General features: G+C 35.1%; 1 protein-coding gene, 1 non-coding gene and 1 pseudogene across 3 annotated transcripts; 2 read left to right on the top strand and 1 right to left on the bottom strand.

The window, feature by feature from the left end:
* Nucleotides 1–250: 250 nt before the first annotated feature.
* LOC132180464 (alpha/beta hydrolase domain-containing protein VTE7-like) lies at nt 251–6735 on the bottom strand. Of its 2 annotated transcripts, XM_059593299.1 has the most exons (11): nt 6659–6735; nt 6312–6529; nt 4898–4992; nt 4711–4808; nt 4562–4611; nt 4362–4457; nt 3331–3420; nt 2219–2311; nt 1956–2051; nt 1524–1589; nt 251–670 (listed from the first exon to the last, which is right to left on the bottom strand). In XM_059593299.1, the coding sequence occupies exons 2-11, from the start codon at nt 6525–6527 to the stop codon at nt 542–544; spliced, it is 1029 nt and encodes a 342-aa protein (XP_059449282.1). In that variant the 5' UTR covers nt 6528–6529; nt 6659–6735; the 3' UTR covers nt 251–541. The 2 variants fall into 2 exon arrangements, with proteins under 2 accessions (XP_059449282.1, XP_059449283.1); XM_059593300.1 differs by lacking the exon at nt 1956–2051.
* Nucleotides 6736–10028: 3293 nt separating this feature from the next.
* Nucleotides 10029–10100, top strand: TRNAP-AGG (transfer RNA proline (anticodon AGG)). Its single transcript has one exon. It is a non-coding gene; the product is annotated as a tRNA-Pro (tRNA).
* A 206-nt stretch (nt 10101–10306) lies between these two features.
* Nucleotides 10307–12584, top strand: part of LOC132181200 (ATP synthase subunit gamma, mitochondrial-like) — a 5301-nt pseudogene continuing 3023 nt past the window's right edge.

Genomic DNA, 12584 nt, shown 5'->3' with positions numbered 1-12584 from the left:
CGTTATATAAAAATGAGTAAATTTAATTATTTAATTAATATTCTAACATCATTCAATAAATAAGGTACACCATACTTAATATTCGATTGAAACGAGACGTAAATTACAAAGACAAAGTTCAAACTTAAAACTTTTACTCTTATACTAGGTCAAATCACACTTATCTTGAAAGATTAAATTGATATGAATATGTAAATCTATACATTTAATTATCATTCTACCAATTCCATAATTGAACCAAAAAGTTAAAGTCTTGATGCAATATATATACACCCCAATTTTATATGGAAACGGATCCTCTCCATTTCAAAATCTCTCTATTTCTTCTATTTAGTGCATTTTGAAAGGTAGTATTGTTCAAAATTTTTAATGATGGTAGTGCATTAAATGCAATACCTTTCAAAATACACTTAATGAAGGAAATAGAAGGATTTTGAAATAGAGAGGATCTTTTTCCATTTTATATGTGGAGCTCGAGCAAGATAAAAGAGTAGGGCTTTGTAGCAGGAGATAAGTTCCAGCAAAATCTGCAATGAACATCTCAGCAGCAATCAGCTCGAGAAAAGTCTGCAATTAACTTTGCCACGGACCTGGGCTTCTCGACATGAGGGAGATGACCACAATCTGGTAATTTCCGCATAATGGCATCCTGAAGTTCACAGTGCAGCCTCTGCATCATATTTGCACCAGCAATTAGTAAAACTACTGCAGACATTATTTTAAGTGCAATAAAGGTTCAAAGCATAGTTTTAGTAGCTTATCACCACAAAACCAAGTTCTAGGTACAAGGTTAAAACTATAAAGGAAGGAAGAGTGCATTTCAATGTTACTTTCAAAGGGGATTTCAAGCTTGTTTTTTCGGTTTGTTGCTGCTGAGATGGTTGGCTGGCGGCCGTGCGACAGAGTTAAATTAAAGTCATCACAAATCATAACTGAATTCGTTTGTTCTTTTGTCAGATGGGTCATCAAAGCTGTTTGTCTTGGTTTTGGTTTCGATTGAGCGTCGACGTGAGAAGGGTGTTAAGGAATCCCACATTGATCGGGTGTCTGATTGGTTATGGGTATATGTACTTATTAGGCCCCTCCACTGACTATCTTTCACACCTTTGTGTTTAAGTTTAATGGATAATATTGCAAAATATCTGCTCAGTGTATTCTTATGACCTGGTATACCATGCTTTTTAAATAACATTTTTAAAGGTTAAAAAAAAAAAACTAACTAAAAGCATTAGGCAAGCAACCAATTTTACTGTTTTCACAACTAAAAAAGGGTCCAAGTATTTAAAGTTTTTAGCCCGAAAGACACATGTGCATCTTAATCGCTCATAAGAAGATACAAATGCACAAGTGGCTATAAGCTTGAGGAGAGAGTGTTGGACCTTAATTATAGAGGGCGAGTGTTAAAATATTAATTAAATGATTATCGTCACTTATTCTTATAAACTTAAACATTTAGGATAAGTGGTAATTTATCACTTATGAAATATGATCTCATATGTGAGAACTAAAAGATAAAAACTAACCACTACTTGCTTATAGCGGATTATCTGATCATCCTCACCGCAAATGAGAAGTGCTTTCTGCTTTACCTGTAAAATGGAAATATAGACAGCACGTCAATACAGCTATAGATTTTTTGTTCCTGAAGTTCCATAACCTTGAATTTGCTCGAAGGTCTAGTTGTGATTTCACCAATAATCTATACCTTGCTATCACTATAGAACTTGCCTTTCTGTTTGGTTCTCACAAGTAATGAAGAAAAGGCAAAAGCTTATAACTGCTTAAGAAAAGCAGTTCCTTTTGTGACCTTTTATCATTCCAAGAAGCACTTGGAGCAGTATTCAACGGATAAAATCGAACAAAGATTAATGGAAGCTGTTTATTACCAGTCAGGCCTAAAGGAATCTTGTATACTACTTAAGATTGGCATATTTACTGAACTGGCAGCACTATACCTGTTTTATTTGGGCAATAACATTATAGCCCCCGCTACTAATAAAATTAACGGTGGCGTCCTTCCACCAAGGGAGTAGACAGTGTAAGCGACCCACCTAGTTTTTAATACAAGAACATCACCACCATTAGATTAAAGATGTACAATTCAGCCAGAGAGAATTCAATTGTACATTAGTTCTCAATCCTTATAGCGTCTGACTAATAAAAGAAAAAGAAATAGATGATCTCATTACTGTTGACTGACAAAAGATAATTATCTTACATTAGTCCAATCTAAGCTTGTGGCTAAAGAAATGCCATTGAAGGCCAATATATTTGCATAAAGGCGTAGTGGGATGCTTTTCAATAAAGACACCTGATCCATAAAAATGAAAAGAAGATTATGTAGGGATATCTCATTAATATTTTGATGATTGATAAAGCTATATAATTTTCAGCCATGCTGTGCCCAGTCTCTACCCAGCAAAACCGGTATGTTTATGGTGTATTGAGGCCAAAACATAACAAGGAAGCAACAAAAGCAATAAAATGGCTAGCAGAGAATTTAATAATTATATTCTGCTTCTTTCAACCTGTCAACTTTGGAACTCTTTGGTGGCATTTGTGTTTTCTGTTTCCTGTTTACCAAAAGCCTCTCCATTTTATTGGGAATTGTGTTTTTGCAATTTATTTATCATGTTTACAATACTTTGCACGCACCAAACACATTTTCTGGGGCATCTCTAGTTTACTACTTTGAAGACAAACATATTTTAGAAATTTTGTCCTTCTCTTCATTTTCTGTTGTACTACTTTGAAGTTTCATTAGTGGCATACAGAAGACGTTTTCAAGGTCTTGAAGAAGACAACATGCCATCAACCAGAGTATCAATGGCAGCAAAAGTCATTAGCAGTAGCACTCTTGTGGACTAGCATTATAGGGAATTTCATCAAATCACTCATCCAGATCTTGGCGACCATCTCAGATGTTGAAAAATAAACAATTTTTGCTCCTTCACATCATTTTAACATAATCCTATCATGACTGAAGTTGATTTACATCCATAAACAGATTTACTTTTGTACATTGAAGGGGTCTTGCAGACTATAAATTCCGGGGTTACAAGTCTCAGCAGATATTTTAAACAAGACAAAGAAGGGCTGAGGACAACCAGCAGATTGGAACAATGAAGGGATGGATCATGGATGGTCTCACTTGGACTGTGAAGTATATCACTGTCCGTCAAGCCATGTATAACTTGATATGTATGAGCATTCACATATCATATGCATATAATAAAATCAAAACAACACATGTTCTTAAAATAAATAAGCTTGATGATCAGTCACTATGGAGCACCGTCTTTTACAAAATCATTGGTTATGGAAACTCACCAAAGCATATGCTACTATTCTAGGTAACTTGGCCAGGTCTCCTGTGCCTTCTGCATAAACACTTGCATTAATCAAAACTAGCTTTTCAACCTGTAAATTAGAGAGGAAATATGTAATAAGCAAAACCATTGTTGGCCAAGTGACCTAATAATATAGTGAGAGCAAAAACACAAATATGAGCAAGAGCAAGAGCTAGGGCATGAGAGCATCAACGTTTAAAAGACCAAAAATTCTAGATTATAAAGTGCCTCAATGTCAGTTATAAGTCTGTTAATTTTCTTACCTTTTGTATATGTAAATATGGAAGTACATTAGTAGGTATTGATTAAAGTCAAAACTAATTACACAAAGTATTATACAACTAAATAGCTTTAAGGTTGTCAGCGTTTTGACCTACAATGGCCATGTCAACTCCCTCATTCGGAACTTCTTAGCAAGCTAAAATAGCACTAGAGCGAACTTTACAGACTTGATCTGATACTGCAGCTTTGTTGCATATAGAAAGACTGAGTTCCCCCAGATCTCAGGAGTTCAGCCTAGAAGTCCCAATATAAATGCCAAGTAAACTAGCCCTTTTCATTCTTGTTAGGGAGATTGATGGGAAATCTTTTAGTGAGCCCATAATATAGCATGTTGAAATACCACTTAATCCAAAAGATTAAGCCTATGGGTTTAAGCCCAACTATGCCATATTTAATCACTCTCAGTTATGGCATATTTTCATTGTGCAGCTCAAACCTTTCTACACTCATACGTGTTTACTCAACATTTTTGTTTTTTGAATTCTCCTGCGTTGTTTTTTTCTTCTTTCTATTATACATTTTCCCAAACTCCATGGAATATTGAAATGTTTGTTGAAAGCATTGGATAGTCTATGATGTTAATACTTAAAGCTCGCAAAATCAAAATATATTCACTTGCTTGATAATACTGACTAAAGAGTTGAATATCAAAATACAGAGCATGCACTTTCTCAAATATCCATTGTACGTATTGTTTGATAATGAGCTCATTTGGAGGGAGACACTTACAGCTTCTGGATAATTGACTGCAAAGTCAATCGCAATAGCAGCACCAAGGCTTGGTCCAACTAATATCATTGGCTTTTTGATGTAGGACCTCCAGAGCTAGAATACCAAAACAGTTAAATTAATAAGCTCAAGTACTGAAATAAAATTTGAAGTACCACTGTCATTGATGTAAATTCAATTCTACCAAGAATTGACAATACCTGATAAAGGTGGTAACGCTTGGATGCCACATTACATGGTGGAAGCGTTTCTAATACAAGTAAGCACAATAATAGAAAGATTGTTAAAGAACATGCTATAACTTAATATGGGGGGGGGGGGGAACAAGAGCAAAGACAGATGAATGAACCTAAATCACAGAAGCCCCATCCAAGAACATCGATAGCCCAAGCCTCCAAACCAGCCTCTTCAAGCAAAGGGTATGTGCACCTCCATTCTAAACAAGAACTGGATAATACAAAATAATCAAACAGGTTCAGCAGATGAAATATGCTATAGCCATTGGCCCATGGCATAACTTGCATGTAATTTCAAACCTGTCAAAACAGTGGAGGAGAACCACCGGATTGGTCTCACTTTGTATAAGCGGTTTCACAACACTACTCATTATACAACTTTCAGAAGATCCAATCTGCAATCATAACAGGAATGCCAATTTATAAATTCTTGATCATATATACCATTCCAAATTTACAGATTACATTAGTAAGTTTACATTTTGGAGAAAATATATCCTACTATGACCTTGGTTCCTGTGTTTGACTGACAAATCTGAAAAACTTATGAATTATTAACAAACAGGGCGGAACCAGGATTTGTGGTGTAGGGGATGAACATTTTTTTTTTTTTTTTGGATAAGTTAGGAACATTGACTTATATAAATACAAAACACATAAATAATCTAATTTATCTATATGTACGTGTGTTTGTGCTTGTTTATATAAAATAAAAACATAGAATTTTTAAATTTAATCTCCTAACAAATACACAGTAATATAAACAATTAGCAGAATAAACTAAACACGATCTATAGAGTTCAAGAAAAATGGTACCAAAAATAAATATTGTAAACTCAAACGACTGCAGAATAATCACTCAAAAAATAAATAAAAACAGATATTTTTATCATATCCTACACTTTTGCACAAAAAAAAAAAAAAAACACAAATAAACGCAAGGAAAAATGAGATGCGGGGAAGATGCCTAAGATAAATATATATATATATATATATATATATATATATATATATAAACGGAATAACGTAATATGTTAATTTTGGGGGGACAAATTCATGTATATTTTATAAAGAATTGTAAAAAAAAATAAAAATGGGGGGACCAAACTTGGGTCACATCATCACCAGTAGCAACTTACCAAAAGAAAAAAAAATATCAACCATAATAATGATGCTGGATGATGATGAAAATGCAAAACATTCTGAAACTATTTGTTTTGGTAAAATAATAATTATTTCTACCAAAATGCCATTCTTCCGAACGCACTGTATTGTATGGATCATCTATACTTGACAAAGGAAAATTTTCCAAATTAATTGGATTTCAGGACAAATTCAAATCAAAAAGTTGGGGGTGTTTCCAAATTTTCAATTGTATAGAGATATCATATTCGCATTCGAAACCATATATACTTGATGCAGCAGTGGGTTTTACGAAAATAAAGAAGAAGAAAAAAGGCCACTTGAATTTGTAACCCAAAAGAAAAACATAATATATTGTTTTGTTCATCTCCTTTATGAGTTTCAAGAAGGGAATGTCATATTGTTTATTCGTATCATTGTGGATGCTCGCGTAGAAATTTACTAGGATAACCTTGAGTGTACTGTGCATATTTTCCAGATATTGATGAATGCAACAAAAAGCCCATATCAAATCAAAATAAAAACACCATCAAGCTTGAAAAACGACCCTACCCTAGCTAGAGAAAGATACCTGTACAGGAAGCCTCTCTATTCTCTGAGCCAAAGTTCGGGAAAATGGGTCTTTGATTTTCTCAACCTCCTTAGGAAGAAATGACGGGAACCCAGTGCCGGTACGGCCACCTCCACCAGTTTTATCAGCCAAAGCACTGAGACTCCCACATTTCTTTGCCATGGTCACCCCCATTGGTGGTGCTGCTGGTGGAGACACCAACTTCATAGCCAACATATCTTAGAAACCCAAAGAAAAAAAAAAACAAGAAAAAGAAATATATCAAAGCCAAAAGTTTCTGTAACTTCCTTTTGAAATCACAAGGGAGAGAAAGAAAGAAAGAGAATTGAGAAGTGAAAGTGAACTACCTCTCTGCTGAGACTCCCCCACACTTGTCAGTAGCAATTCCTGGTGTTTTAACGAGGCAGAAGCACGACGTGTTAAAGCTGCCACTTCTCGTTTTTGTCGAAAACGACGTTGCTTGAGAAATTACGTAACGTCATATGAGAGGTAGTTCAATCGGCTGAGATCATGTCTAATGAAGCAGAAGTCACTAATTAAAATTTTCTTCTCACTCTCTTGTGCGGACATGTTAAAAAAAAAAAAAAAAAAAAAGTGCTTCAGCCTCATAGAGTACATAGAATCTCCACATGCTTTGGGTCCGTTTGAAAGTGCGTTTTTAAAAAAATAATTTGTGTTTTTAAACCAAATTATAATTTGAGTGTTTGAGATTAAGATTTTAAAAATGCAAATTTTAAAATCGTAGAAAAATTTGCGATTTCTATACGCTAATTAGGGAGTGCTTATTTAAAAAAATGCGAATTTAAACTAAAATCACGATTTCGCTTAAAACAATATTTAGCGCAATATTTACCTATTTGACCATAAAATCACAATTATATGCTAATGTTATCCAAACACTCAATTGATAAAAAATATTTTTTAACATATTTTATCAAATGCCTATACGACAGTTATTTACACGATATATTTAGCACTAAATAATAACGTGTACCCATAACTACTTACATAAATGGATTTTGTATTATTTGTTGAATTATGTGTCATATAATACCTTAATCCATCAGATCAGGGGCGGACAACGTTAGGTGTTACGTGGAGGATTTTCCCCCAAAATTTAAATATGCGTCCCCCCTAAAATATCTTTTTTCTCCGCTATGGGTGTTAGGGTGTTTGTTAAGCCCTCCTTTTACTTTTGCATGGTTCATGATTGTTATTGTATAACCAAAAACAAGAATAATAGTTATAGTTAAAAATTATATTGTCAAATAATGTCAATGAGTCACACTGAAGACTATTACTGAGAGTTGAGTTACAGTTAAATTCTTGATATATTAAAAATATTCACCAAATTAGCTTAGTCAGAATAAAAATTTATTTGTATTTAACATAATTCTCTTAAGTAATTTTACAAGTTTTTTTTATGTTCCTAAAAAAATTAAGATAATTTTTAAAATTATTAATTAATTATAATATTAATAATAATTTTAAAAGTCATCTCATCGTCATTAAAAGAACAAAATATGAACTTATAGCATTTCGCCAAAAAAAGAACGCTCCGAGGTGCTACAGTCTCAAAATGTGAAACTCCCAGGCCCCGGGCGGCTGGTACAGATCGAAGAAACTCCACTGTAAGACTCTTTTCCTGCATTGAATGAACCTGCGGATTACATGTACCTATTTGCTGTGACGTGTAAGGTTCTTTTCCTGCATTTAATGCACCTACAAATTACATGTACCTATTTGCTGTGACGTGTAAGGTTCTTTACCTATTTGCTGTGACGTTAAAGGTCCTTTTCCTGCAATTAGGGGAGGGGGTATATCTGCCTCTCATGGCCCCTACCTCTCCCCCCACAAACTCTTTAGGGCAAAAAACAAAATTGAGGTCTTTTATTAATTTTTAGCTGTCGGTAATCATGGTCCCTCCCCACCATTTTTTTAGGAAAAATAAAAAAATAAAATAAGGTCAAAGTTTTAGTTTTTAGTCAATTGGCCATTACCTAAGCTAGAAAAAATAAAATCCGGCCCTTACACAATTTTTTCGCCCTATTTATTATTATCTTTTTGCCAAACTTGTTTTACCCATTAAAAACTGTACCAATCCTAATTTTTTGTTTTAACCCATTAAACTGGTTACCCGTTTGAGATTTGGCTTTACCCACTAAATTTTATATTTCTTGAGCATTATGTTCTATTGTACATCTTGTTTTCTTTCTAACCCCAAACAAGCACAAGTCTACAATCAAGAACCTTAAAATTTGAAATTTAAAGCTTATTTTCTTATACTGATTTAATTTTCCAAACGAAAAAAGAAAAAAGAAAAAAATGCAATTTGCAACACATAAGTGGTTCAATGTTTTTATCTTAATATACTCTAAGATAATTTTTTTTTAAAAAAAAATCTTAAACATGGCTTGAACTCACTCTGTTATCGTCTCATGGTTGTTGCTTCTTTTTTGTGCGATTTTCAATAATATTGGTCTTAATTTTTTTTTTCTTTAATACCTAGTATATGCCTAATCACTTTGGAAATTTTATTGGGCCATTAAATTACCACCTTAGATGATAAAAAAAATTAAAAAATTAATTTATGCCTTGGCTTCTCCTTGTTTTTTTTACTAAGCCCTTGGCTCTTGGTCCTTGCCCATAATACTTTATGGCTCTGTCCTTACCTATTTATATATGTTGAGTAGATACGTATGAGTGTAAAAAAGATAAAGGCACACGTTCAAAAACAGGAATAGAGTTTTTGACACATGTCCTTACTTTTTAATATGTAAGAAGTGCAAGTGATTTATGTAACAGTATTATATTATTGAGCCTAAACCTATAGTCGTAAGCTCATATTATGTTATGGCTCATTCCCTAACCGTATATGATTCACCATTCCCTCAAAAAGGTGTCTTTGGCAGCAGATATCGACAGCTATTTACACGGTGTGTTTTGCACTAAATAATGCATCTTCACGTGTATCCATAACTTTTTACATAATGGAGTTTGCATCATGTGATGTTTTTGTCATTCGAAATATAGAGACAATTACACAAATATGCCTCTTCTTTTTATAAGATTCAGTCTTACGTTAGTTGCCGAAGGCCACATGTTTAAAATTTCCATAGATTCTGCCAGCGACTTCCATTGTTCTCTTCCTTCATTTTCTCCTCCCCCTTTCTCTTTTCCTTCCCCCTCCCTCTATCTCGCTGCCACCTTCCACCCTTTTCCTCCCTCCGATACGGCATCTCTTTCCTCAGGCCCGTGGCCCGTGGGCTAAACGGGCGTGACCTAAATAAGTACCCGTCTGCTGGAGGCAGCCTGGCCAGTCTCTGCCCCTGTGGACGGGCAGGCGGTTGCCGAAATGGCCACTGCTCAGAGGCGGATACGGAGCTGGAGCAGGGCTGAAATCCACCTGTGAAGGGCGGTTCTCAGCCATCATTTTGGGCTTTAAACGTTCTCATCACCTTTTATTTATGAGAAATGCTAACGTCCATCTCTCGTCACCTGCAAAGAATAATTTCTCTTTATTTGTTCGATCTTACCTCCTCCACAGGCACTGAACTGAATATAGCTTCGAGGCATGCATTTGTCCCTCAAAATTTTAAAATTCTTTCTTAAAATTTATCTAAGAGAAGCAAAAACCTGAAGTTTAGCATTAATTGTAATTTGTACTATGTTTGAATAACGATAAGTTGTACCGGAGAAGGGAAGAAACACTGTAACGGGCATTTGGTCTAGTGGTATGATTCTCGCTTAGGGTGCGAGAGGTCCCGAGTTCAATTCTCGGAATGCCCCATCCATTGTTCATCTTTTTAAATTTTGCTCCTACAGGCTACAGTCCTACTAAGCAAGTCTGCCACATGGGTGCGCTCTGCGCATTCCGCGTGCTCAAGAAACGACATGCCGCTCTGACCAAAATGCCCCTCAAATTTCTCAACGTAAACGCGCCCATTAACCTGTAGCCGAGAGCTGTGGAAAAAACTTCTAGGCTTTGAATCAGAAAAATGGCGATGTCTCTGTCACGACGCGAATCGAAACGTTTCGCGCCCCTGATCCCCTTCAATCCCGTCAATACAACAGCTAGCTCGCTCCTCTTTCATTTCTGAGTAATTTTTTTTCATCAACTCTAATCTTTGATCTTGTTCTGTGATTAGAGTAAAATACATGATAGTTTGCTTTGTATTTTTTGTGTGTTAAATTGTGGTTTAGGGAGCTTGATAATTAAGCGCTTCATATTTGGACAGTTTGAATTAAGTTAACTGGTGTTTTGGTAGTGTGTTTTGCTCTTTCAAACAACTGACCGACAACTTTGTTCACAGGGAGTTGGCTCCTCAGGGGGTTCGTTTTATTTCAACTCAAGTCAGTGAGCATAATTAACTCTTGATAGTTCTGCACTTTTCTTTGCAAAGTTACAGTGAGCTTACTTTTTTATTGGTTCAAGAGATACTTATGGACTCTACAATTTACTGCAGTCAAAACTCGAATGAAAAGTATTAAGAACATTCAGAAAATTACCAAAGCAATGAAGATGGTGGCAGCTTCCAAGCTACGAGCCATTCAGGCTAGAGCAGAAAACTCTCGTGGCCTGTGGCAACCATTTACTGCACTTCTTGGCGATAATCCAAGTACTTTATAAGTCATCATTCATCAGTTATATCTTCTAGTTTCTTTTTTTCCCTTTTACCTAGGTGTTTATCTTGTATGCTTTTTGTATACCTGGTTGCGTCTTTAATGATATTTCATTTACTTAAAAATGAAAAAAAGAAAAGAAAAAGGTTTTTATTGCCCACCTGTCAATGGTGTAAATATTGTTAGTATATCTGTTATTGGTACCGCAGTCCGTGTTATTGTCCAATCGAGTATGCAGGATATATGATACACATGAGGAAAGATATTGACATTGGATAATGCAAGAACGCGGAACATCACTATTGTGGTCTATGGTGGGTTAGTGTTGCATGTGCAAGAAGAGCGGAGAATCCATCGGTCACCTTCTTCTCAAGAAAGCGGAACATCACTATGGTGGGTTAGTGTTGCACGTGCAAAAAGAGCGGAGAATCCATCGGTCACCTTCTTCTTCAATGTGAAGTGGTAAGAGATTTAATGAGCTCACTCTTTAGGTTGTTTGGGGTCATTTGGATTATGCATAGCTGGGTGAGAGAGTTGTTGGTGAGTTGGGGAGGTGCGTCGTAACATTTTGAAAGTTTGGAGTTTGGAGGGCAACCCTAGTATTTGGAGTGAGCAAAAAACACGGAGCTTTGAAGATAGAGAGACTTTGGTAGTAAAGCTGAAAAATATTATGTTCAACTATGTTTACACAAGAATAGCAACACATAATAGTCTGTCTTTTATTTTTTAGTTTTTCTGATTTTTTGAACTGTTGTAATATGGGGTTGTTCCCCCCCCCTAATTTTAGTAAAATCCTTGACTCTGTTTTTTGTTTTTTGCTATAATGCCTAGGTGTCGATGTCAACAAGAATGTTATTATTACCATATCCTCAGACAAAGGTCTATGCGGCGGAATCAATTCTACTTCAGTAAAGATCAGCAAGGCTTTTCACAAATTAAGTTCTGGTACTTCATGGAAGCCGCTCTAGCTTGATGCTTGTTTTGCTCCTAATATGCTAGGTATAAGAGGAAAGTTCATGGGCAGAATGTGATTTTTGATCTTTTGTTCCAGGTCCTGACAAGGAGAAAAAATATGTTGTTTTGGGAGAAAAGGCCAAAGTTCAACTTGTACGTGACTCAAAGAAAGACATTGAAATATCTATCACTGAGTTACAAAAGCATCCTCTAAATTACACTCAGGTTACTATCGTTTCTTTCTTCAGTTTCTTGTCACCATTATTTAAATGCATCTATCTATAATTCTTTACTCTCTTTTGATTTCACTCTTGCTTACTTTAGCACAACATTTCTGGTGGTTCTTTCAGAATCATGATTTCGAACTTTTTAGATAGTATCTGATGTGGGGTATGTCTATAACTTCCTAATTGGTCGTGGAATACTACACAATGATGGTACTTCCGTGTTCCAAATCTTTGAAACTAGTGATCTCAGTATATTGTTCGTCATTGTTGAATAAAGAAGCAATATTTTACTAAAACTTTAAAAATGAGACTATAATATATGGAGAAGATAAAGAAAAAGAAGAAAAGAAAGATAAAAACTTGTCATTCATAGATTTTGTGTCTCTATACATACTAACATTTGTACATTTATGATAGAGGGTGTCATGTATATCATGTGTATATGTATATACATATTTGGAGATCACAC

The sequence above is a fragment of the Corylus avellana genome, chromosome ca5 (assembly GCF_901000735.1).
Source record: "Corylus avellana chromosome ca5, CavTom2PMs-1.0".
NCBI lineage: Eukaryota > Viridiplantae > Streptophyta > Magnoliopsida > Fagales > Betulaceae > Corylus > Corylus avellana.
Note: the sequence above shows the minus strand (reverse complement) of the source record. Positions and strands in the feature narration are given on the sequence as shown.

Excerpts from the sequence above, each read along its gene's own strand:
- LOC132180464 (XM_059593299.1), bottom strand. The coding sequence starts at position 6,527 with ATGTTGGCTATGAAGTTGGTGTCTCCACCAGCAGCACCACCAATGGGG. Across the intron at positions 4,809-4,897 it reads CTCCTCCACTGTTTTGACAG|TTCTTGTTTAGAATGGAGGT; the intron begins GTTTGAAATTAC and ends TGTATTATCCAG. Across the intron at positions 671-1,523 it reads TCCGCTATAAGCAAGTAGTG|AGGCTGCACTGTGAACTTCA; the intron begins GTTAGTTTTTAT and ends AATATGATGCAG.